This window comes from Hippoglossus hippoglossus, chromosome 16, assembly GCF_009819705.1.
Source record: "Hippoglossus hippoglossus isolate fHipHip1 chromosome 16, fHipHip1.pri, whole genome shotgun sequence".
NCBI lineage: Eukaryota > Metazoa > Chordata > Actinopteri > Pleuronectiformes > Pleuronectidae > Hippoglossus > Hippoglossus hippoglossus.
The window spans coordinates 25,520,056-25,545,829 of record NC_047166.1 but is presented as its reverse complement, the minus strand read 5'-3'; the positions used below and the strand labels follow the sequence as shown (position 1 = coordinate 25,545,829).

At 40.3% G+C, this 25,774-nt stretch overlaps 3 protein-coding genes across 6 annotated transcripts; 1 reads left to right on the top strand and 2 right to left on the bottom strand.

Moving 5' to 3' along the window:
* Positions 1-66: 66 nt before the first annotated feature.
* LOC117776450 (2-iminobutanoate/2-iminopropanoate deaminase-like) lies at positions 67-4,704 on the top strand. 4 transcript variants are annotated; one of them, XM_034610373.1, is made up of 9 exons: positions 67-219; positions 1,195-1,300; positions 1,602-1,656; positions 1,771-1,839; positions 3,282-3,337; positions 3,444-3,503; positions 3,590-3,596; positions 3,821-3,889; positions 4,286-4,704. In XM_034610373.1, exons 1-6 carry the CDS (start codon positions 155-157, stop codon positions 3,501-3,503), a joined length of 411 nt encoding a protein of 136 aa, XP_034466264.1. In that variant the 5' UTR covers positions 67-154; the 3' UTR covers positions 3,590-3,596; positions 3,821-3,889; positions 4,286-4,704. The 4 variants fall into 4 exon arrangements, with proteins under 4 accessions (XP_034466264.1, XP_034466266.1, XP_034466262.1 ...); XM_034610375.1 differs by lacking the exons at positions 3,821-3,889; positions 4,286-4,704 and having other exon boundaries at positions 3,444-3,492; positions 3,566-3,797; XM_034610371.1 differs by lacking the exons at positions 3,821-3,889; positions 4,286-4,704 and having other exon boundaries at positions 3,444-3,494; positions 3,561-3,796.
* LOC117776448 (skin secretory protein xP2-like) lies at positions 4,404-13,188 on the bottom strand. The gene is made up of 6 exons (XM_034610369.1): positions 12,373-13,188; positions 8,866-9,663; positions 8,341-8,811; positions 8,125-8,235; positions 6,512-6,565; positions 4,404-5,605 (listed from the first exon to the last, which is right to left on the bottom strand). The coding sequence occupies exons 1-5, from the start codon at positions 12,458-12,460 to the stop codon at positions 6,516-6,518; spliced, it is 1,518 nt and encodes a 505-aa protein (XP_034466260.1). The 5' UTR covers positions 12,461-13,188; the 3' UTR covers positions 4,404-5,605; positions 6,512-6,515.
* LOC117776446 (matrilin-2-like) lies at positions 13,126-25,681 on the bottom strand. The gene is made up of 13 exons (XM_034610366.1): positions 25,398-25,681; positions 25,146-25,245; positions 22,275-22,419; positions 21,569-22,141; positions 21,346-21,468; positions 18,009-18,131; positions 17,546-17,668; positions 17,063-17,185; positions 16,361-16,483; positions 15,851-16,261; positions 15,590-15,742; positions 15,052-15,144; positions 13,126-13,264 (listed from the first exon to the last, which is right to left on the bottom strand). The coding sequence occupies exons 2-13, from the start codon at positions 25,203-25,205 to the stop codon at positions 13,209-13,211; spliced, it is 2,106 nt and encodes a 701-aa protein (XP_034466257.1). The 5' UTR covers positions 25,206-25,245; positions 25,398-25,681; the 3' UTR covers positions 13,126-13,208.
* Between the last annotated feature and the right edge of the window lie 93 nt (positions 25,682-25,774).

Here is a 25,774-nt window from a genome sequence, read left to right as displayed (position 1 = left end):
TTTGTGAGTCTAAAACATGACTTACGGTAAATCCGTCCTGACGTCCTCCAGTGCTCCTCCCAGCTCCTCCTCTCCTCACACCTTCACCCAGTTCAACACAGTCGGTGGTTGTGCAGCTGGCCCCAGTTTGCTGCTCGATATAATCCTCAGGGAAATGGCTGCATTGATCAGGAGGATTATCAGCACATCCAGAGCTCCTGCTGCTATCGGCCCGTACAGGTGAGAGGAGCCGTGTGACCCAGCCATGTCAACAAAGCACGTTAAAGGCACAGATAGGTGGTAACATGTAGAGAAAGTGTTGCTGACCAGGTTTCTCAGCGTGATCACACAGTTGTGTTACATTGTTTAACTCGCTGTTCCGTTCAGAAGCTGACATGTTGCTGGAGGTGGAGCAGTGTTCACCCAATCACAGGAGCCTTTAGGATCAAAGTGCAACTGTCTGGATTGTAATGACTGAAAGATTTAACTATTACAAAATTTAGGTGAAAGGGATCTATTGGCAGAAATTGAATATAAAATAATCCCAGTGGTGTTTTCACTAGTGTGTTTCATGTAAATTGTATGAATTGTTGTTTTCTTTACCGTAGAATGGGCCCTTTATATTTAAATACTTTATATTTACATCAGGAGCGGGTCCTCTCTACGGAGACCGCCATGTTTTTTACAGTAGCCCAGAGTGGACAAAATGAACACCTTTTGAGTTTTTATGACAACTGAAGACTACCACAGTTTCTCTTGTCATGTCGGCAAAAGGGGAGGGTGAGGTGAGGGGTATTCAGCTGCAACATGCAACTTCTCCACTAGATGTCACTAAATTCTACACACTGAGCCTTTAAGATTAACAGCAGACTATACTCATAGTTTTCAGTTTTCTCCTTTTTATTTGAAACTTTACCTTCTAATGTTTGGTAATTGTACAGCTTCTGATTGGCAATGTGTGTTTTTTAATTAAAATAATTATGATACAAAATTTTACATAATTTCTTTTTCTTGCCCAAATTCAGTTCCTCAACTTTGGTAAATTCTAAACTGTGTCCTCTTTCCTGGATTTACTGTCTGCTTACTACAAATGGCATTATTGTAATGTCAAGAGGACTTTAAACCTGTTTAAAAGCAGTGTTTTAGTATAATGGGGATAATAATTTGTGTGTGTGTGTGTGTGTTGTGTGTTGTGTGTGTGTGTGTGTGTCCCAGCCAAGCAGTGGTGGTAGATCGGACAGTGTACATCTCGGGACAGCTGGGCATGGATCCTGCCAGTTGTCAGTTGGTGGAAGGTTGTGTTCAGGCTCAGACCAGACAGGTGACCCTTCACAAAACCAACCAGGAAACTGTACAGCACATTACTGAATTTAGTTGTTCACCACTGTAAAGATGATCATAATGTGGTTGCTTGGTCACTTCAAGTATGTCCAATTATTCTCTCCATCCATTAAGATGGTGTGACAATATGACTACACACTTATTATTGAAAGCTCAGTGATTTGAACCTTGTTTTACAGAACATATAATTTCCATTTTGTAACATCTTCTTTTATAAATTAGCACAACAAAATAAAGGCCTGAAGAGCAAAGCACCTATACTAAAACAACTTTTCCCCCAGGCTCTTGAAAATATGGGTGAAATCCTTAAAGCTGCTGGCTGCGGTTATGAGAATGGTGAGAAAAAACATGGTCATCTCAGAAGTTTTATATTTTAAGTGACTTATAAAATAGCTTTCGTAGGAAAAGTCTTTCACTTCTTACTGAACATCAAATCTTTGCTTCCTGCAGTTGTCAAAACCACAGTGCTCCTCGCTGACATGAACGACTTCACTAATGTCAACGATGTTTACAAGCAGTGTAAGTGTGGTTGATTCATTTAATATTATGCATATTATCTTGGCTAGTTTTTCACTGCCTACATGTCGTTTTGACTCTGATCATTATTCCCAATCTTAAACTCGCCATTATCATGATTGCCACCACAAGCAAAGCTTCATCACTTAGACTGTACTGTCTAGACTTTGCCACTTGGTGTCAGGCTAATCCAGATAAACTGCATGATCTAGATGTGGGTGGACCCCCTATGGGTGGACCTTATTGTTGCTGAGTAGGTGACATTTCTCTTGTTGGGCCTTTTTGGACACAGACCTTGATCAATGCCTTGGTACGTACTGAAAAGTTAAAGATACTTTCACGTTCTCCTATGAGGTGGAAGTTTGGTGGAGCTATGGTGGATTTACACAACATCACCAAAAGGTTTCAAACCAGTAAGAATGACAAAGCTTTAAATTCTGCTACAGGTTCAGCACAACTGAGAAGAGAAGGATCAGAGACATTCTCATTATGCGTTGACTGGACACGCCCACTGAATAGATTGCAGTCAAACAAATGCAGTGACCCATTCAAACTGTGTGCTGGACTCTTACTGTATGTAGTAATAGTTATCATTTGATTGCACACACATTTCCCAGAAATCTCTTGATCATCATATGTCACATAATGTGGTTGTTTTTGATTTTGAATACGAGTTGCCCAATTATTCCCTCCACCAAGGAGGTTATGTGTTCATTGCAGTTTGTTTGTTAGCAGGATTACACAAAAACTACTGAACTGATTCCATTGAAATTTGAAGGGTAGGGTATGGACCAAGAGCGTGTTCACTTTTCAAGCAGATTCCCATTAAGGGAGTTGATCCAGGATTTTTTCTTCTCTCTTCAGCTTTGTTAGTGTGTACTTTTATTTGTGAACCTCTTAAGAGATTATGCAGATAGTTATTAGTCTGTATTTATATAACACTTTTCTAGTCTTGATGACCACTCAAAGCGCTTTATAGTACAGATTTTAGCAATTTATACAATGCTTGTATTTAAATATCTGGCATATTAAGAAGTCTAATATCTATGAGCGTGTGCAATTTAGTGCAGCTTGATTGAATTTAAGGGGACTGGGCCTCGGTGGAGGGATGTTCTCTGAGTGCCATTGTAGGTGTATACAGTTTTTTTATATAGTACTCTTCTCTGATCATACGTACCTAATACGACGAGCGTTTGCTTGCACACACTGATGGACAATGGAACAGAATCCCTGATATCTAATTTTTCTCCTGTGGCAGTCAAACGTTCTGCTTTTACAAAACGGTTTGTTTTATATCAGTTTGTAAGAGAAAGAGCCAAAATAAACATTTTATTATACGGGTTGCTGATGATTATACATTTACATCAGAGGGGGACAACACTGGATAGTTCATGAAAGAATCATGTGTCACTTAACCTCGTCATTTTCTGTGCTGCTTTCTCTAGTCTTCAGCAGTAACTACCCAGCCAGAGCTGCCTACCAGGTTGCTGCACTTCCGAGAGTATGTTATGTTTTTTAAAGATTTAAAGCTCTTTTCATTTGGTTTTCTTTCTTGTGAATTTAACCAAACCCAAAGCTGTGTTTTTTCTCTCTGTCTCTCTTTGTAGGGTGGACTGGTTGAGATTGAAGCAATTGCTGTTTTGGGCCCTCTGTCCACTGTTTCCTAGTCTGCTGCTCGATATAATCCTCAGGGAAATGGCTGCATTGATCAGGAGGATTATCAGCACATCTGTTTCCTAACAAGAGTATCTGTCAAAAAATTGAAAAGAAATCTGGAAACCCTACAATGATAAAAAATATATGTGCCTTGCTTTGTAGACCAAGCAAGAATTGATAAGACATCAATCTTGTATAGCATGTACATAGTACATCATTTTTATTCTAGATCTATTATCCTTCTGTATTGTTGTCACAAATAAATGTTTGTGTCGTGGGTCACTTTGCAGACTATATGCAGTCAGGCTCATTGCTGTATTGATCTTCTCCAGCAGCCTGTGTCATCACGAGCAATACCCATCAGTTTATCCTAATGCCAAATGATGGAGGATCAAATTTAACTCAATAAATGTTTTTAATGTGCTTTCTGGAAATGTGTACCCTTCATCTCAATCAATCCACTTTTTGACTCACTTAGTGAATTAGTTTGGGGATTTTCATCAGTAGGGGATTGGTTCTCATATTAGCTTACGTGTTTGTGTGTGTTGATGCCCTCATGGTTGTACAGGATATAGAATCATTTATACATGATGAGAACAGGATGTTCCAAAGCATGGTTTAAAATAGATTATAGATAACAAAAGTCCTTCTCAAACCATTGTTCTAATACTATTTCATATTAACGGAGTGTATATGGAGTTGATCATAGATATTATTTCAATCGTTTGGGTTAAAATTACACAAATATACTAAATAAAAGTAAAGACCAACATAAAGTCCACATGTGGTACAGTGAGTTAATGGGTGTGTTGCATCATGTCAAACAAAATGAAAACGAGAGGGTGAGGCAGCATTTATGCAAAGTAAATAACATATAGTCCAACTTCTGTTAAAAAACAACAACACATGTATTAGTAAGTAAAACTTTATTCTGTACACTAAGAGGTTAGCAGAATCACAGACAGCTCAGAGAAGGAATACATAACAGAGGAAAACACAGATGAAGATATCCGACATCTAAACAGACATTTTTGTTACAATAGAGTTCTTCACATCTTATGCAATTCAAATAATTGAACTGAAGACCTTGACACATCTACACAGTGTGCAGGATTTGGATACAATGTCCACTAAGTGATCTCTTACTGTGGGACACATGTATATAATTCACCTAGAGAAAAAAATTACTCGGAGCAAAATCAGTACACCAGAGTTGCCAGGCCTCGAGACACTTTTTAATGTTGAAAATGCCCATATTTTTCTGGAAGAGAATTGTATGAACATCTGCCAGGTATAGTACAGCTGCACAAATGGCAAGATGTTATAATACCTGGATTATCTACATACTCAACAATTTGCATGTGTGTATTTTTATTTCCTTACAAAACGCATTTATTCAAGCTTTCTCAATGTAAACTAAAAAGTGATAGATTTTTTAAGAACGCATGGATTTGACTCCAGTGCTTAGCTGTATTACTCTGTACACTCAACACTTAGTACTGACATTTCTATTAATCAAATTAATCATCATTAGAAAGGCAGAAATTAAAATTGAGTACAAATGGGAGAACATACATTTCAGAAACAGTAAAAATTCAATCTGTGAAAATGTGGTAATTTTAAAATCATGACACTTTGGTGTTACCTCAATTTCTTTGCACAATTTCATTCACAGTTGTGTTTGGCTTGTATTCCTCAGAAGCAGTTACTTTAAATAATGTAAGAATCATTCTCGACAGCCGCTGTAGCTAAAGCAGAGTTCGCATACTTGACACTGTATTGCACCGTCCTGTCATTTTACCTGTGATTATTTGCATACATAAGCCCACACTTGGCTGCAGGCACTTCCGGTCTCAGTAGGAAAACTCACCATGAAGGTTTATTATTTACAAAATTAGGAAAAATCCTGATCTTTTCCTAAAAGACAAGTTATTAAGGCACATTTCATATTAATGTATCTGGTGTAGTTTGGTTTGGTGAGAGCTAATGAGACAGTCCTGTAAATGTAGTTGTGTTTGTTTGTTTGTTTGGTCGCTTTGTCTTTCTTTCCTTCCAGTTCACATTGAATTTGTAGGTTATAGGGAGTTTTCATTATTTGGTAGATTTCTTCCACCTGAAAGGATAAGAAAAGAAGAAGAATGAAACATCTGACATTCAGGTCTATTATCCATGTTCAAATGTTTCTCTGAATTTTTTGTCAAATATCAGTATCAAATAAGTGACTTTATTGTCACATAATTAAATTAACAATACATGTTCTGCTCATGCTGCTCTGCATTATACAGTATAGTCATCAGTGATGGAGGAAGTACAAAATATTTAACTTAGTACAAGTACAATTAAAAAGGCAATAATGTAATCAAGTTAAATTAAAGTACAAATTTCTACTTTAGTAAAAGTAAGGAAGTATTTGCTTTTAAATATACTTAACTTAAGTATTAAAATTAAATGTATTTGCAGAGTGTAGCCTATTCCTTAAATCATTAACTGTGTCTACTTCATCTTTTGTTTAATACAAGCACAGACTCAGTCATTAATAAAGAATGCTGCAGATGATGCTAGTGAAAACATTTCATTGTCATTTCATGGCTGAGTCTCGGTGGTGGCCGCTTCCAAATTCATTTCAGGTGTTTTGTCACTGCTGCTGAAGGAGGCGGGGTCTAATGTTACCTGACCACTCTGAGTGCATCAGAATTCCATTCCATTCCATATGTAAATGTACACAATGTTTTGTGAAAATGTAGTGAAAGTTAAAAGTACAGATATTTGCCGATATATGTAGTGAAGTAAAAGCAAAAAGTACCTGGAAATAAATCTACTTATGTAAAGTACAGATACATTAAAAGTGTACAGTAACGAAATAAATGTACTTTGTTTCATCCGATCCCACCACTGGTTTGCAGTTCTGCAGGGTTCCAAAGCATGTGATGGCTCCCCTCACACATCAGTGAGTGAATGTGTGTTTCTGATCCCTCAGTGTTGGCATTGGAGTTAGTGTGGTTTGTGGTTGTGCACTTACCAACTCAACCTTCTTTGGTTATCTTGGTCTCTGTAGCTCCTGTTTCAGACACCACTGCGTGCACACATACACAAACACACACAAAGAAAGAGAGAGAGAAAGAGAAAATCAATATATGACATGATCATTTAAAACAAGCCACATTCTTGCCTTTCATGCTGAGGCCACTTTGAGCTTCTTTGAAATCAAACTGGTTGTAACTGGTATCACAATAGCCCACAGAGGTGAAGTGAAAAGCTAACATTCCTCCTTAACCACATCTGCTGCTGTCAAACTGGTTTACTAGTGGTCGAGCATGCACACACATGCATTGTGCTGTATGGTAATTGGTCTGGCATGCACGCAGCATAGCCTCCAGCGAAAAGGTCTTGCAGGAGTTATGCAAGCTCATCCACACCAGACCCGTATTCCACACGTGTTGCCTGAAAGGGGCGTCTCTGCCCTAAAAAGTACAGCATGTTCTTTGACAGTCAAGAATGGGGTGCGTGCTTTACTGAGAACCAGGATTTGCTTCTCCTTATATACTGTGAAAATCTATACAATGGATAGTGGCTCGTTTCTTTAACCGGACCTTTCTCCCCAAATAACCAAACAGTTGTTTCTAGTTTGTTGCTTCTATGGTCTGTACCGTATGTTTGCAATGAAATACATTGGTTTAATTTATGAGAAAATACTGTATACATACAAGTTATAACTGAAATAAACTAAAGGGCACAATCTTGCATCATCTTACAGCAATCACTTCAATTTCTCTCAGAATGAGTGCTTATCGTGGTGACTGAAATGCTGTCAGGCTTGTATGATGTTTATATTGTTTTACGTAATGAGAAGTTGCAGGGCATGGTCATTGTGTTGGCAGCTCACAATGAGCACAATGAGTGAGTGTTTCGTGACTGGAGCTGTTGTGCTCACAATATGTTTCTGCTGTAATCGACAAACTCAAGACGAGTGTGTATGGTTGCTTTCTGTCTCTCACACTACGTTATCAGTTCAGCCTCATGGGCCCAACAATATCCAATTCATCCTGTCAGTGTCAACCAATCACAGGAGCTCAAACAGGACCCTATGTGAGGGACTGTTCAGCACAACAGCTGAATGCTTCAGTGAGAGTGTGGTGTTGCTTATCATGTATGTGTTGGATACTTGCTTAGTTACCAATTGCAGTACCTGTAAGGGGGTGATGTTGTTAAACCCTGTGTCTTTGGCTGCACGTGTGGTAAGAAGAGGAATTGGCTGGTTAAAACAAGCGATGACTTCTTAAAGCCAGAGGTGGCATGACAGGTTTGTCGTGTGAAACATTTCGGTCTGATCAAGTAAATCACTGAGCATCAGAAACCTGCCACAGCCAGTGCACTCTCTATTCATGGAAGCCATTGTCCACTGGAATCCTATTCTTTTCACCCTTCAGTCATTAATACTTTTGCTGTTACACCACATTCAGGTTTTTCAACTGTCACATGTAGCTAATAATAAAAACTTATTAGCTGCTTTAAATACAGTTCTAAATTGTAATAGATAAAATTTGCTTTATGGAGGAGTTTCTTAATTTGATCATGCCAAGCAGACAATTGAATGTATGCTTGGATGGGAAAAAGAGTAATCTTGAGGCATACCTGAGGATGAGGCTTCAGGGGCTGGTGCTGCGTTGTCCACCTTGCACTCAGAGGTCACAGTTGCTGGTAAAGCTTGAGGGGCTACTTCTGCGGGCAGCTCTGAAACGGCTGGTGTGGACGCTGATGCCTCTGCCGTCTGGACAGATTCAGCAGCAGCAGATTCAGCTTGTGGAGCCAAAGCAGGGATGACCTCTGTGGGGCAGGTTCCCTCAGCTGGTGGGGCAGTCGCAGCTGGTTGAGTCCCAGTGCTTGCTTTATCTGTGACAGGAGATAATGGAGGCATCTCTGGAATAGTGGCCACAGCAATCTCACTATCTATTACAGGCTCTGCAGCCTCTACAGGAGCTGAAGATTCACTTGGTACTGAAGCCTCAGCTGGTTCTACAGCTTTGCCTGGTGCTGCAGCCTCAGTTGGTGCTGGTACTGAAGCCTCAGCTGGTTCTACAGCTTCACCTGGTGCTGCAGCCTCAGTTGGTGCTGGTACTGAAGCCTCAGCTGGTTCTACAGCCTCAGTTGGTGCTGGTACTGAAGCCTCAGCTGGTTCTACAGCTTCGCCTGGTGCTGCAGCCTCAGTTGGTGCTGGTACTGAAGCCTCAGCTGGTTCTACAGCTGTAGTTGGTGCTGGTACTGAAGCCTCAGCTGGTTCTACAGCTTCAGTTGGTGCTGGTACTGAAGCCTCAGCTGGTTCTACAGCTTCAGTTGGTGCTGCTACTGAAGCCTCAGCTGGTTCTAAAGCTTCGCCTGGTGCTGCAGCCTCAGTTTGGGCTGGTGCTGCAGCCTCAGCTGGTGCTGCAGCCTCAGCTGGTGCTGCAGCCTCAGCTGGTTCTACAGCTTCAGTTGGTGCTGAAGCCACAGCAGGTTCGACAGTTTCACCTGGTGCTGCAGCCTCAGTTGGTGCTGAAATTTCACCTGAGGATTCAGTTGGTGTTGCTAAAGGAGTCTCTGCTGCTGCATCGTCAGGTGGAGCCTCTGCCTCCACAGGAGAAGACACTTCTGCAGGGCCCTCAGCGACCTCAGTTGCTGCCTCTTCCACCACCACTCGGACCTCTGCTGGCTCAGATACAGGTTCAATAGCAGGGGTAGAGGGTTCAGGGGAGGCCTCAGCCGGCACAACAGAAACCTCCTCAACAAATGCAGGGGCCTCTGCCTGCTCCAATACAACAGAATCAACAGCGGGGGACTCCTCTTTGACCTCAGGTGTGGCCTCAGTCACTACAGTTTCTACAGGAGCAGCTTCCTCCCCTGGGGTTAATGCCTCCACTGCCACAACAGCAGCCTCAGTGGAGACTTCTGCTGGAGCAGCAGCTGGGGCCTCTGGAGCTGGCTCTTCAGGAGCAGCAGGTTCTGGCTGTGGTTCCATAGCAGCCAGAAGGTCCTCTCCAGAGCCAAGATCCTCCTGGGCCTCCAGGGCCACTAACACAGCCTCTGCCTCATCATCAGTTCCTGGTTGAAGATCATCTGGTAAGGCAGTCTGCACAGGCAGCTGCATCTGGTCCTCGATGGTTTGTGCATCTTCTGCGATGAAACCATTTCTGACTCCTGTCAAGACACGGACAACAAAAGCTTGATTAGGATTTAACCCTGTGACACTGATCAATACTCATCAGCCCAGGCACATCAGCCCAACTGTTTACACCCTGTTAATATGTAACACTAATTACATGACAACAGTGAGCAACAAAACAAGCCTTCAGGAATGTTACTTACCCAAATTTGTTGTAAACTTGGTAGGGGATATAAACTAGTCTGTATGGTTTAGTTAATTAATTACCACATCTGTCATTAATTTAACTATTTTCATACCATGTACCAGAGTAAGAAATTGAATTATCTGAGCAAATTGCAAGGTGTTATTGCAAGGTCTTGATTAAATACATTATACTTATTTTTAAACTGATTTTCAATTTGATAATTTCATATAAATCTGACAAAATGACAATCCATTTTATGTGCACATGAGCAATGATTTATTAATGTGGATTACTTTAACTCATTAAACACATAAAACCTCATCCTATGAATGAAGCAGATGCAGCAAATAACTCAACATGGAATGCAAGAAATAAGAAATACGGGGCACACAGAATGCGTGCTGAGAAAAGCATCCTTTCATTTCCGTGGCTGAAAGTGATTTATTGAAGCCTGCGTTTGTCAAAAGCCCCGAGGACAAGTAAGTCTTTCTCAAAGGAAATAAGACACATGTGCCGATGGCTTTGCAGCCTTCAGAGAAATTACTATGTTTTCATTCTTATCTACTAAACCCTGTTCTTATAGCTGTGCGTGTGAACAAGCCCCGGGAAAAGTAGAGAAGGGACAATAGTGAGCTTGGCTAGTTTCACTCAAATGTCAGGAACGTCAATGCACATCTCAGTTACAACAGAAGCTTTTGACGTATATTATTATTTTACGGATAACTGGGTGGACATTGTTAACAAATGAGATGACCTAGAGGGGTGCAGTCGGCTGAATGAGCAGATGGTTTGGACGCTGCAGCTTCCTGATTTTATTTGTCTGTCAGACGGGGTGAAAAGAGCTGAGAGTGATGGGTGGAAGGGAATGTGACGGCCTGGCAACTCGAATGACAATGAGCCAGTGGAAGAACACGCAAGTTGGGCCTCCAGGTTGAGTGAAACCTGTTTTAAACTTTCTCATTTGAGCTGAGTGTGAGAATTTCTAATGTCGTGAAGCCTTGGATAGTGTTTGTTCTGCAATTTTTAAATGCTTGTGAAGTGATTGGACTGTCCTTAAAAGATTTCCAGAATCAATCTCCTACTGTGACCCAGAAATCCACCTCACAGACCAAATATGACACAGAATAGAAAGCTGTTTGAGCACTGGGCCAGAACTGGTGCTGGAAAGTCAATGTGTATGTTTGGGTCGAGACAGAGACAGCCTCTCCAGACATGGATGGCTTGTGTGTCAACATGATTTAGCAGCCAAAGATGACAGAGATCCCAGTCAAAACAGGGGCATGGCTCGCCAGAGGCACAAGAGGGCGGGGGCGAGAGGGGTCTGACGGGGGATGGGACCAGTGGTGACTTGGACGGAATACAGTTGATTTGTTAAACAGACTGTATACTGTGTGATTTAAAGCCACTTTTTACAGATGACTGCCTGGACAATAAGTGGTTTTCTTGTTGGGCTGATGTCAGAGCCTGGAAAGTGATCCAAGCTCCTCCAGGTGACCCTGGCTGGGCAGCTGTAGAGACAATGCCCTAACACAAACATCACACGGTGACATAGTGGAAGATGGAAATGCACTACTTTAACACAGAGGAACTATGCCACCTCTAATAAGTATATGGAACACTACAAAACATTCTCAAAAACAACAATCATCATCTTTTCCTTATGCAAATTAAATCATTAATTTTACTGGAACAAAAGCAATCACATGTGAAAAAGACAAGGGGAGTAACTGTCATGTTGTATGTATAGGGAGGGGGTGGGTGGAATGCAGTGAGAACATACTGTACATGCAGCTGTGCCTGGCATGACAATGCCACATGCCAGTGGGCTGTCGAACCTATGAATGGACAATCATGGACTGTGTCAGGCTTCTTGGTGGGCGTCTGCATAGGCTTGAACATAGATTCCATGTGCAAAGCTTTAAACATATCTGAAGTCACAAATCACACCACTGCAGTGTGGCAGCAAACAGGTTGGGCCACATCTCCAGCCTCAGGCTGCAGATAGACTGCTAAGAGTTCCCAGGTGGATTCACTTAGTGCTACTGAAGGAGCTGCATGCAGCCCCTGCTAAAATCTAGCAATTTATATAAATCTAAATCCCCATTCACTTTATGGAATGATGGAGAATAAAGTAAAGTAACACATGATCATGCAAGTCAGCTCCTTCTCAGGTTTCATTCATTCACTTTTACAGTTTTTATAAATCAGAGTATGTCATGCAAAACAATGACAGACTAAAAGCCAACCACTTCTGGAGAGTGATGAGAAAATGGCTCAACATGTCCACAGTTCTCTGTCCACTGCAGAGTGCTGTGCAGCAGAATAATTTAAAAAGCACACAGTGTCCCAGACGTACCAGCAGCATGCACCCCCTTAGCAAGGCTTGACTCAGAAAGTGAAGAGCAACTACTGCACATCTCTATGTATGGTCAGCCTCAGCATGAGTATATATAGAGTAAAAACACGCACACACACACACACACACATGCTGGTGTATATCATATTTCAAAACTAACTCAAAGATACATTACTCAACATGAATGTGATCTCTTCTTACCTGCTGTGTCTCCATTGCTCTCCTCTGGCTTTGTACCTGGTCTTTTCTCTTGATCCACAGTCTGTGCACTGGATGAGGAGCACCCCATGTTTGACAATTAGGATGAGGTGATCCAAGAACCTGGAAGCTATTGAGGAGCCAACACAAGTCCTAGTGCTCTCTTTCAACAAAGACAGAGACTGCCAAGCAATAAAAACATGGACAGCGAATCTCTCTTTAGTTTCTAAGAGTAGCTGGGCACCATTATCTCTCTGTCTGTGTGTTTGCACATGGCCTCCTGCCCTCTGGCCCCAGACAAGGATCTGTTGTGAGCATATAGAGCAGCACAGGCAACTCCAGCTGAATGTTCCTAGACTGATTCCTGCTCAGTCACTCTATTCATACAGGAGGGGGAGGGGGAGGAGGAGACCAACATGTGCATGAAGTGTGACCTCCCCTTTAAAGGAGTGTCCCCTCTGGCTTTCGAGAAGCACATTAACAAGGCATTCTCTCTCTACTGGCTCTATTTGTGGAGTCACTGAAGGTATGCTGTTTAAATATTGACAAGGCAGCTTTTAGTACATTCTGTACTTTCTGTGACAATAAGACCCCGATAGACATCATCACAAAACCTAATAAAAACATCATGAGTGTTTATTTGTCACTTTTCTGTTTCAGAGAGTTAATAATTGACCTGGCATAATACAATAAAGACCATTACAGACAAAAATACATAGAATACATTGTGTTGCATACAAAAGTGTATAAATAGCTTCCGCAGAAAGCATTGCATTTGTGTAACTTGCTGAGCAGGATTCAAGGGATCCTGAGGATGCTGATGGATGAGTCTCAGCCTTTTATTTGTGCACAACTTGATTCTCGAGTTTCTCCAGCTTCTTGGACATGGTCTCAAGTAGGCAGGTTAAGGAAAGACACAGATCCAAATGAAGACACAACATACGTACATAGGTTTCTAAGAATTTATGTTAAAATCATCACAAATAAAAAATGAGGATTCAGTTGGTGTTGCCAAAGATGATTCCTCTATTTTATATTATCATTATATATATATATATATAGTCACTTCTTATAATTTTTAACATTATTAATCTTAATGTAGTAATATGTTCTACCTGTGTTCTGGTGTATGTATGACTTCCTTTATATTTGAACATTTCAGAGACAAATAGACTCCTCTACATTTATCTGATACCTTAGTTACTTTTCAGATTACGATTGTGTTACAATACTAGGTTCAAACAGTGTCTACTTTGGGCCCAAATGTTTCAGATAACCTGTGTCAGAGACAAATACATTTTGATTTATTTAATTGAATACATTTTCATTGTATTTAAATTTCTCAAATAGTTTAATCCAAATAACTGTAAAACTATCAAAAACATTTTACTCAACATTTTACAACTTGACTTAACTAGCTAGCTGTACGCAAAGTAAGAAGCTCGAGCTTGATATATACTGTAAAAGATATATCAGATACAGGTGCCATTTTAATGTTAAACCTGTACCTATGTTGTTGTCAATACTTTTGTACTTATACTTAAGTATGATAACAAATGCACAACTTGTATTTGCATTGGAGCCCAGTGGCTGTTGTTACTATACTGTAGGTGTAGTGATTAGTCAGAACCAACTCATCAGCATTTATGAGGGAGCTTAGTATATAGCTTCATACATGTTATTTTATTATCCCTTCACCTTTAAAAAGGTTATAATTAGTGTTGACGTTCACTGTCTGACCAGACCATGTACAAATATTTAGTTAATAAATATGATATACATTTTCATGTGTTAATTGTAATACCAGTAGTTTATGATTTGGACTTCCTTACACAGGAAAAAAAGCTTTATAATTTGTTACCCTCTTAAATATTTTCATGTTAAGAGTAATTTGTTTGTCATAGACATTAAGATGTGGATAAAACCAAATGTGGATAAAAAACACTGTGGATAAAACAGTGTTTTTCATAAATTGCAATTCTTTTTTTCGTGGTCCCTCAGATATATGTGTCAGAGTTAAAGGAATAGTTCACCCAAAAATTCAAATTCACTCAATTTCTACTTACCCCTATGCCGATGGAGGAGTGGGTGAAGTGTTTGAGTCCACAAAACACTTCTGGAGTTTCAGGGGTAAACAGAGTAGCAGCCGAATCCAATACAACTGAAGATATTAGTGAGCTATCTTCAGTCGTAAAAAAACTACAGAAAAAACATACAACATGCCTCCATACTGCTCAAGTGGTGCCATCCAAGTGTCCACAAGCCCACTAATGCTCACTAATATCTTCAGTTGTATTAGATTCAGCTGCTACCTGGCTACTACGCTGTTTACCCCTGAAACTCCAGAAGTGTTTTGTGGACTCAAACACTTCACCCACCCCTCGATCGGCATAGGAGTGAGTAGATAATGAGTCCATTTTAGGGTGAACTATTCCTTTAAAGCTGTGTCCTGTTTTCTTCTAAATTCATTAGAAAATAAACTATAGATAATGATGCACTACTGGAGGTGCAGTGTTTGTGAAACAACCAACAGTGCTAATGTGTCTCCTGTGTCCCCTGAGTCTCTCTTTTAAAGGCAGATACCAAAACTTAATTTAGAATGCTCCTCTATTTAGAAAATACCTGAGAAACTTACCATAAAACCTATGCTGAATGTTTGTATAATTATGGAGAAAAGGATATTATTCTGCACCAGGTTCTTCAGCTTCTCAGTGACCTGGTTTTGAAACATGATCACGTTCTCACACTGGCACATGTTTTCATCAGCTGGTTTGTCTGTGGGGGAAAAAGAAATAAGATGAAAAATCTTCTTGTCCTTGAATCAGTTTCTCTTGTCTCACCTTCACTCTCTTACCCTTTTCCTCACCCTATGCAGTGAAGCTGGGAGTGATACAGTAAGAAGTACATTATGCTATGAGCACACAGCAGGTGGCAGTGATGCACCATTATTTACTCAACATAAAGCTCAAGAATACTGAGCAGTGATGTTAGTGAACATTTTGGAGACTGTTGTGTTAAAACAGCTGGTTTTTGGTTGATAGAGCACTGTGGTTTTTTGGGGTTATTTTTCCTTACTCTAGTCGAGGGTTAAGGACCTAGAATGTTGCACCTTGTTAAACCCCAAATCATGATTTGTGAATATGTGCTAATCAAATACATTTTTAATTGATTGACTGATGGTTTGACAGAGTAGTTCAGTACTTCAGCTGTGTGTGAGCACCTTTACATATCCTGGATTTGAGCTTCTTTGTAATTTCTCCCATCTTTTCAAAATCCTCTGCATAGTAAAGATGCTTTTCATCAGGCTCGGAGGCTATTTCTCTCAGCTCCTGCTCAATGGCTTTTCCAACACCCAAGGCATACATGGTGATCCCTGGAAGTAAAAGAAAACATGATGAGCAGCAAATGGCCATAGGAGCAAAGTTAATTTGATTAAAATTTGTAACTCCACAAATTGTCAAATTTCCAATGTAAAACTAACCAGAGTTCTTTGCTTTAGTCGCCCATTCAGAGATATCATCCTGTGATCTCCCATCAGTGAACACAACAGTGACACGTGGGGTGTGTGGCCTGGCACCCTCTTTCACTGAAAAGCTGAACTCAAACATGTGACGTAAGGCTGAGCCCGTCATAGAACCTCTCCCCATGTACTGCATCCGGGCCACAGCCTGTTTGACGTCCTGCGCTGTGGTGTACTGGCCCAGGGTGAACTGGGTGCGGACTTTGGTGGAATACTGAAGAAGGCCGACGTGTGTGCCTGTCTTGGAAATGTCCAGCGAGTCCACAATGCCGTTTACAAAGTGTTTGACCAGCTCGAAGTTGGCAGGGCCCAGACTCTTGGAGCCATCGATCACAAAAACCAGATCCATGACTCCATCGCCACACTCTGGCTCTGTCAGACACACAAATATAAAAAAATATGTTTCATTTATTAGTACATAAGTGAACATCTGAAGATGATGGTCTGTATTAAAGGAGTTTAAGATCATACTTTTGCAGCTCTTCCCATCCTCAGCCAAGATATATCCTTCAAAACATCTGCAGATGTAAGAGTCAGTGGTGCTGACACACTGATGTTCACAGCCATGGTCCACAGTCTGACATAGATCCACACCTATGAGTTTAATTGTACAGAGACAAAGACATTTATAAAAAAAAACAACATGAAAATCAAGGGTGTAGTAATCATTAAAATGAATTAAAACTATAAAAATTGATATTTGTTTTTGCTGTTTGCTATTTTACGTCATCCTTCATGTTATCAACATTATCAACTTGAAGACATTCATCATGGTGAACACAGAATATTCCATTAATCTAGGAAAAGGCAAAGTTTGTCTTTTTAGTGAGTGCTGGGAATAACACTGACCTCTCGACCGGATAATAAATTCATTCAAAATGATGTAACATGTTAATAGTGCAGCAGGACGGAGAAACATTCAGAGCAACATTTGAAAACATGCAGATGGAAGTTTAACTTCTGAAATATGTTTCCGTCTTTTTTACACGGTTAAATGTATAATCAAGCCAGTCAGTCTATTTGTATATACCTTATGTGTATATGTATATGCATACATATACGTGTAGGATTACTTGTATGTATATGTATACTTATTAGTAGAATCAAATTGTAATATTGCAAATAAATATGCTAACATGAAATATCTTTTATGTGCAGTTTACTTGGACTCACTCTGACATGTTTTGCCATCAGGTCGCAGTGTGTATCCTTCTCTGCATTTACACACACATGAATCTTCTGTGTTCATGAAGTCGTGTTCACAGCCATGTTTCCCATCAGCACAGTGATCAGTCTCTGCAGGGAGTATAGTCAGATGAGGAGTAATTACTGGGAAAATGAAAAGCATCTCTAAACTGCTTTATTCATTTGTGTGGGAATAAACTGTACTGTATTTTAAACTATTATTAGCATTTTGTAAATAATAGTTTAAAATGCTTGTTGTCATGTTGGACATTTGGACTCAACCCCAAAGTCAAATTGTTCTTCTACTAACACAACGTATAGGATCAAGGAAATGTACATTAGATATTCATTGTGAGCACATAGAAATCAATAAGACATGATTGTGGTAGAGCTGCTTTCTTACTCTGAGATTCTGATGCAAATCTTTCTCTCATTACAGCAAAACAAGGAGAGAAGCATATGGATTCTTACTCTTGCATGTTTTCCCATCAGGCCTGAGTGTGTAGCCTTGTCTGCATTTGCACACACATGAGTCGCCTGTATTTTCAAACTCCTGTTCACAGCCATGAGAACCATCAGCACAGTGATCAATCTCTGGGTGACAATGGACCAAAAAAACAAAATTAGAGACGAGCAGAGAGATTGTTGCTTTGTTTACATGAATCAAGATCTAACTCCTGGCAAATCATCAATATGCCCCCTCCACCTTCCCCATTGCACTATTTCTCTACTTCAGAGACAAATTGTAGAAAACTTATACCAAAGTAGGATAACTGGACATCTACAATAGATACAAATCTGGACAGATTTACACATGTAAATTCATAACTCATCTTTGTTTAAAGTGCTGTCTTGCTCTAAAAGTATAAAGAAAATATTGAACTTGATTTTTCAAATATAGCGTAAGTTGGGGAAAAAAGCATCTGACACTTACTCTTGCAAGTTTTTCCGTCAGGGTTGAGTGTGTAGCCTTTTCTGCATTTACACACACAGGAGTTGTTGGTGTTCATAAACTCCTGCTCACACCCATGGGTGCCATCAGCACAGTGATCAATTTCTGAATGCCATTAGATATAAACAGAAAAGAGCAGAGAGATTGTAAGTTTCTGTGGTGGCTCAAAAAAGTCAGACTTCATTTGGAGTCTTCATTTGTCTGTGTGCAACACCTTGTGTCAACCTGCTCCTCGTTGGTCTGCTGATGCTGTATGTGGCTGTTTGCAGTCACTTTTACCTGATTGCTGCAAGACAAAGTCATTTACCCCACATACTTACAGCCACAGCTCCCCTGGTCACAGTGGTTTATTTCTAAAGGGAGATTCATCTCAATTGCTCTACTTCTAGTGCTGCTGCTGGATTTACTAGGATATCTTTTGATACAGCTTTTGCAAAATTAAGGACTTGGAGATAGACACATACTGTGCATAGTCTACCCACTATACGAGAACAAAACGGACAAAAGACCAGTAAAAATCATCCTTCAACTCAAAATCAATGTTCACCCTGGTAAAGGTGCAGAGTTGGAACTCCAGACGGGAAAGATCAAAACTTCATTCTTGTTTTGATTTGGAGATACTATGACACCCTGGATACACCTCCACGTTTCACCAGCCACCCTGATGATTGCAAAAGCACACTTCCTTCAGGAAAACTCCCCCACTTAATCTCTGCTAATGTCCTCAGAGGAGCAAAAGAGACGTTTTCCAGCCGTGGGTGGAGGTTCATTTCTAGTAAGAGGAATGCTGACTTTGAATTGGATGCCCATCAAAATGACACATGTTGCCCATATTTATCCTAGTGCACCATTGTTTATTCAGCAAAGACTTAAAAGTCTCATATTTTCCGCATTGAGGTGGTGAACATTATCTACTGAGGGAATATAATATTATATAATAACTGCTCTAAAAGGATTATTTGTATTCTTATGTTTACTTAGTATTCATAGTATGGTGGCCCTGAGAGCTCAATGCACTGCAACTTAACAAAACACATGCAAGTGGACAAAACACAAGCAAAGTAAGAAAACATCTTCATCAATTTAACAACAAAACACAACCCATTACGCACAACACAACACATTACAGAAACGCGCTGCAAATACAGAAACGTGCTGCAAATACAGAAACGCACTGCAATTACAGAAAACGACAACGGAAGTGTTTCCAGGGGACACCTAGAAGTGATGGACACTGCTGCCACAGGAGCCACAAAAACATCCAATACGTCCAGCAAATTCGGTTCCACAATATGGACAATACATTGCCTGGAGAAAAGAAAGAATGTGAATGCTAAGTGCTGTAAATTACTCACAAACAGGGGCTTGCTTGTTGGCGCTGTTTATTCAGTTTAACAGGAAAAAACGGCATGTCTCTAGCTCAGACCATTGAGGAGTCATTACGCTCGAAAGACAACATGATATTTGAGATCGTATACGGCCCAGTGGGTCTCAGAGGGTTAACAGTAGACATCTGCAGTAATGAAGTTTATTATTTATTAAAATAAACCCAAAACGTTTACAGTTTAGCTAATTTTCCAATATCACTGATGGACACCGACTTTAACAACTCCAAACTGCGGCAGCAACAATAATCGGACGTGTTTAGGTGTCCTCTGGAAACACTTCCGTTGTTGTTTTCGGTAATTACAGCGCGTTTCTGTATTTGCAGTGCGTTTCTGTATTTGCAGCGTGTTTCTGTGTTGTGTTGTGCGTAATGGGTTGTGTTGTGTTGTCAAATTGATGAAGATGTTTTCTTACTTTGCTTGTGTTTTGTCTACTTGCATGTGTTTTCTTAAGTTGCAGTGCGTTGAGCTCTCAGGGCCACCGTACCATGGTAATCAAAGTCACATAATTAACAGTGGCACTGTATATATGTTAACCAGAAACAACACTGAAGAAGTTCAGATATAAATGAGATCTGCACTGGAGAAGATTCAATGTTCTTCATTTTGATGGTCTTGTATTAAAGCTTCCACTGGTCTGCTTTCAAAATTAGAAAATTCTCAGTCGGTCTGGTTGAAGGAATTTATATACGCTGATTGAATGAAGCTGAAAATGTTGTCGTGTGTATGCAACTGGATATCATTTTGTTATGGTTATTTAGGGCTAATAGGGCTTTAGAGTCAATCATATTCAAATGCAATATACAGTAAATTGGTAGGACTAAAGAAATCAAGATGAAGAATGATGGGAAATGTTCCTGGTAAAGTAAGTGATGTATTTTTACTGTTGCATGTCTAGGTCTATGTTGAGTTGATAACCTGGCCGACAGTGGCACTCGTAGTCATCAGGCAGGTGAGTACAGATGTGTTCACAGCTGATCCACCACATTGACAACATGGAGAGAAATCCTCCATCTACACAGGAATCAAACCTGCAACAACTGCTTGATTTGTCAGGCAAAACAAGCTGTAAACAAGACACTGATATACTGATCATCATCTGTTAAGTGGCTAACCTATCAGCAAGCAAATTGTTCACAAGTCCACTACATACAGAGAAGTATTCATGCTACTTTCAGTTCTGTTTTGGTCTCCACCATCTGCAGAGAGAAGTGTTTGTCTCTTTAGCTCTTTTGCTCCACCATGTTTTCCAGCTCTAACTGTGTCTGCTGCTGTACGTGTGCAATGGTTTTCGAGAGCTTTTCTGTTAAGTACTGCTGCCTAATGAAGCCTGATGAGAGTGAAGCTAAACAGAAAAGGTGAGGTCACACAAATCTAAACAATGAAGGGCGTGTTTTGTTTGTCAAGTGACCTCCTGTCATGCAAGGTCTAACTAAGTATCCCTTTCATTCAATCAAGCTGCACCAAAACACACACCCATAGATATCAGTGAAGTGTGCTTCATTTTAAAATTTTAAAATTTGGATATCTCTATCTCGCAATGTAAAAGAAAGTGATTAAAAAAAATCCTTAAACCGCGCCCTGATCCAGATCTACACCTAGATTTAATGGGTTCGTCTCTTGCGCTTACCAAACCCTTTGTTGAAATCCGTCCAGTCGTTTTAGTTTTATCTTGCTTATCTTGAACAAACAAACAAACAAACAAAAAACACACACAAACAGACAGGGGTGAAAACAAACCCTCCTTGGTGACGCTCTAATGAGACATTCAATGTCTCTTACCTTAGATGAACCATTTCAAAGTAGAGTTACAAAAGGGCTGGAAATTCCATTAATCATCCCTTCCTCATATTGTCTAGGAAAGTGAAGCTGCTTTGTTAACGTGAATGAGTCAAAAAAAGAGTCCCCGTTAAATTAAAAAACAGTTCCTTCACCTGTACATGTCTTTCCATCAGGGTTTAGGATGAACCCTTCCCTGCACTGGCACCGGTACGAAGCAGGGCTGCTCACACAGATATGTTGGCACTGATGGTCCACAACCTCACACATCTCTGAAACTAATGCATGCAGGGATATACGTGACACATAGACTCAACCTCATGGATATGCACATGCTTGCATAAATGAATGAAAAGAGAAGTAGATGGGATTCGTCACCTCCACACAGTTTGGACTGGAACACGGAGATGAGGGTTTCTATCTGGCTGAAGTTGGCCACCAGGTGAACATGCTCAGAGTGAGGCTCGCTCCCTATGGCCTTCAGGGTGTTCATATCCACCCTGCCCACTCCGATAGCAAAGATCTGGATGCCAACCTGCCTCGCCTGAGCTGCAACCTCCTCTACCGTGTCCTGGGGCCTCCCATCAGTCACAATCATAGCAATTCGTGGGATGTGCAGGTTTGCCGGTCGTGCTCCCTCTTCCTCCGTGAAGGCCGTCTCCATGGTGTACTGGATGGCCAGACCGGTCATGGTCCCTGTGGCAAGGTGCTCCATGTTCCTCACCGCCTGCTCCACTTCGGCCTTATTGGTGTAGTTCTTGAGGGAGAACTCAGGCTGGACCACGCTGCCATACTGGAGCAGGCCAACCCGTGTCGCATCAGGGCCAATCGTGAGGAACTGAATCACGTTGATGATGAAGGTTTTGACCTTCTCATAGTCGTTGGGACGGATGCTTCTGGAGCTGTCGATGACAAAGACAAAATCCAGGGGGATGGCCTTGCAAGGGTTCTCTGTGATGAAAGACATGGAGGTACATTGTGATTAAGCGACTTCAAGCTGTAATCTAAACCAGATTTAAAGACCTATTTGACTTTGTGACAGAAATAGATGATGAAACAAACATAGATTTTACTAATGACTCACGTGCTGCTTTGGTTTGGACATCAGTCTCATTCTTCCTTCTGGCCATGAGGGGTCTGGGACGGCGCCTTTCAACCCGAACTGCGTTACAGCAAAACAGGCAGACGAGGCCGAGGGCCAGGATCCTCATTCTGACAAGAGGCGACAACTGCAGCGTTTATAGAGAGATAAAGACACAAACACAAGAGCTGATAGAAACCCTCAGCATGTCATGGCATGCCAGCAACAATGCAGGAAGGAAATATGACCACAGAAAATGTTTTTTTATACCATATATTATATTGTATTTTGTTTTTAACTACATATGTACTCAATGACATAGTTTTTAGAGAACATCTATCTCGGTTCCAAAGACATTTGACAGACTCTTAACAACTGATTATTTGCATTAATTCTTTGTTGCTATAACTTCCTAATTCTATAAAATTATAAAATTGTGATAATTAAGAATAGATGTGTGCACCTCTCATCTAATTGTTTTTGCAAGTGCACAGTTAAAGTCCAAGGCACATCATGTCAAGTTGTCAAATACATAACTTATTTTGGGTCAATTCTAATATTTTAATTTGGTAAGTTTGGATGAATATTAAGTCAGTAATGTGTTAAGAAATTTTGGGGGAATTTAAAATCTGTAAGACTGTAAGTCTTGAGCTCCAGAAAACGTCTAGGGGGGAAAAACATCCTAAATTTACAGGTAATCTGCATCATCAGGACAGATTTGAAAACATTACCTGACATCACTTTAATGGTAAATGGTTTTGTATTTATATAGCGCTTTTCTAGTCTTGATGACCACTCAAAGCTCTTTACAGTACAGTTTTACATACACACATTCATACAGTGCATCTATTAGCAGCACTTTGTTGTTCTATGAGGGGCAATTCGGGGTTCAGCATCTTGCCCAAGGACACTTCGGCATGCAGATGGGGAAGACTGGAGATCGAACTGCCAACCTTCAGGTTGGAGGACGACCGCTCTACCCCTCAGCCACAGCCGCCACTTTATGACTCATGTTTTGTTTAATCCCAACTTTTTTCCACCCATTTGAAACCAGAGAGATGAGCAGAGAGAAAATCTTACAATACTAACATTTCTAATGGAAAATAAACAGATGTGTTCTCACCTTGGCCTTGGAAACTTTCTATTCAAGTTCAACTTCATCACTTAAAGAAGCGATTTCTTTTGAAGGACATTTTCTTTCCAGTTTGAACCAAAGAATCATTTCGATAAAAATGTAACATGCTTTACTAATGGCCACATAGTGAAGCTCGTTCTATTACAGAAGCCTGTGGATAACCTTAGAGTTATGCTCTATGAAATGGGAATTAATAAAATACTTACTGCTTCCTACTGGTACAAATACAATGATGAACAAGTGAATAACAAAAAACATTTCAGAGGGAAAGTGACATAATCTGTTGTGTAATTAATTATTTCCTTTTCCTTTAAAATAGTCAGTTGTCCCGCCCTCATAGGTACAGTATCTTCCTGTGTTCATACATTTTAGTGCCAGCAAGAATCAGTAAGTTTCTTTTGGAACCTGATTAATACAACTAAATTACACTGTAAATCATGTCCTGTATTATATAGTGTGTGTTTTACTATTGTCCAATTTACCACCAAATTCTATTGATAGCTGTTGTTTTTGAGATTCTGCTTACCGACACAAAAATAATCATACAGGGCTGAAAACATAATCTCCTTGGTGTAGGAAACAAATGTAGTGTCCCTGTGTGTGTAAGTTGAATAGTGAATTGCTACGTTAATGACCAAGAGGGATATAAATAGGAAGAACTTTCACCTCTTGCATATTTGACATGCTCAGCTTCAGATTCCACATTTGAGTGTATATAGTTGTATTACATACAGCTTGGTACAAGACTCGGAAAGCAAAGGAAAAAAGGCCCATGTCAGATCAGATATTAGAAATATTAGAGTAAAAAAATCCTTTTTATTTATCAATTTCTATCTTAAAATGTGTGAGCTACACGGGAGGGATATGTTTTCACTGGTTTCAGGATGTTTTGCTGCCCAGGTGGTGTAAAGTGATTTACAAGAGGCTAAAAAGCACCACAGACTGTTTCCCTATCCAGTCCCCAAGTGAGCCATTCATATCCAGACTGCTCGCTGTCTGAAACATGTTTGTGATCAGTGCACAAATAGCAAATAGATCCACATTCAAAAACACAACGACGTGGCATTAGTCATACAGGAGGAGTCTAGGTTCTGAGGCAACGTGTAGGTGATACGAATGAGATGAAGAGGCTCTGAACATCTCCATCAGCCTTGTCCAGGATGATGACACTGACCAAGGGGTCAATCTGTTTGCAGCTCTGGTAGACGACCAGTCTCTCACTGATACGTATATGGTAGCTGCTGACCTGAGACCTGCAGGGGTCACGTATCCATGTTGCATCCCACACAGAGCTTTTCACCTCTGACCTCACATCTGTTTAATGTCTGTCTGCCACAGGTCTGACACTGGTTTCTTCATTTAGAGCAGTCAACGTGTAGTGCCCCACACATGCTGCCATCCTGCAGTATCCTTACTTCCCTCAACTCTGTCCGACACTGACATTCATTTTATACGTTTAGTAGTTTGAACTAAAATACTTTCACAAACATTAATTCTATAATAAAGAATCAATATGAGTAACAACTGGTACATCAAGGCCAAGGGAAGCACAGAAACATGAAGTTTTTGTTTAGATTTTCTTTCAAATAAAAGTTTGTGTGTGTGTAGGTGTGTTTATGTGTGTGTGGGTGTGAGAGAGAGAGAGAGAAACTGAAATGTTTAAGCGATTACTCTCACATTTCATTATGAATGAAAGCCAAAGTAGTGTGTTTACTACGAAATATAAAAACAGCATGTACCTCACTGTGTTCCATGGGACCTGATCTGTTTTGCACATTCCCTTTTTGATGGCTTCTCATGAGGCACGTGACGTAAGCACAGTTGTTTCCTAACCTAGATCTTAAGTAAATACAGAGCAGGTGACATTTGCTGATTCCTCTTCTGAGCATTAACTTTTTTTAAAAGATTTGCAAATATGCATGTAAAGTCATCAGTGTTCCAGCAAATAAAACTGACTCATACTTTCAGAAAAAAATTATAAATCTACTTACTTTTTTCCAATGAATATTAACAATCTCTCAAATTCCTGCAATCAGAGGCTTCCAAGAAATCCCAACACTGAGTCAAGAGAAGAGCCGAGCTGAAAAAAATCTGCCAGTTGCTCCAAACTGTAAACATGCTCTGTAAAACCTGTCTTTTAGTATCTGTGCATGCTCTGCTCTTTACTCCATCCTCTCTCTGCTTCTCTGTTACTCCCCCTCTGACTTTAACCACAGAGACGCCTCTAGTTCAGCTCAGACGTTCAGTAAAACAGTAACTCTGTGGATTTCATTCAGATACTTTTGCGAGCAGATATAGCTGGAACCAAACCCCAAAGTTTGACACCTTCAAAAACGTTTCAAATTTATAAATAAAGTGAGTATTTTTA

Coding starts and splice junctions, on each gene's coding strand:
- LOC117776448 (XM_034610369.1), bottom strand. CDS start 12,460: ATGGGGTGCTCCTCATCCAGTGCACAGACTGTGGATCAAGAGAAAAGA. Junction 9,664..12,372: donor GAGCAATGGAGACACAGCAG/GTAAGAAGAGAT, acceptor GTGTCTTGACAG/GAGTCAGAAATGGTTTCATC. Junction 8,812..8,865: donor AACTGAGGCTGCAGCACCAG/GCGAAGCTTTAG, acceptor CTGAAGCTGTAG/AACCAGCTGAGGCTTCAGTA.
- LOC117776446 (XM_034610366.1), bottom strand. CDS start 25,205: ATGAGAAGCCATCAAAAAGGGAATGTGCAAAACAGATCAGGTCCCATG. Junction 18,132..21,345: donor TGATGGAAAGACATGTACAG/GTGAAGGAACTG, acceptor AATGGCATTCAG/AAATTGATCACTGTGCTGAT. Junction 17,186..17,545: donor TGATGGGAAAACATGCAAGA/GTAAGAATCCAT, acceptor TACTCCCTGCAG/AGACTGATCACTGTGCTGAT.
- LOC117776450 (XM_034610371.1), top strand. CDS start 155: ATGGCTGCATTGATCAGGAGGATTATCAGCACATCCAGAGCTCCTGCT. Junction 1,301..1,601: donor TTCAGGCTCAGACCAGACAG/GTGACCCTTCAC, acceptor CTTTTCCCCCAG/GCTCTTGAAAATATGGGTGA. Junction 3,338..3,443: donor AGGTTGCTGCACTTCCGAGA/GTATGTTATGTT, acceptor CTCTCTTTGTAG/GGTGGACTGGTTGAGATTGA.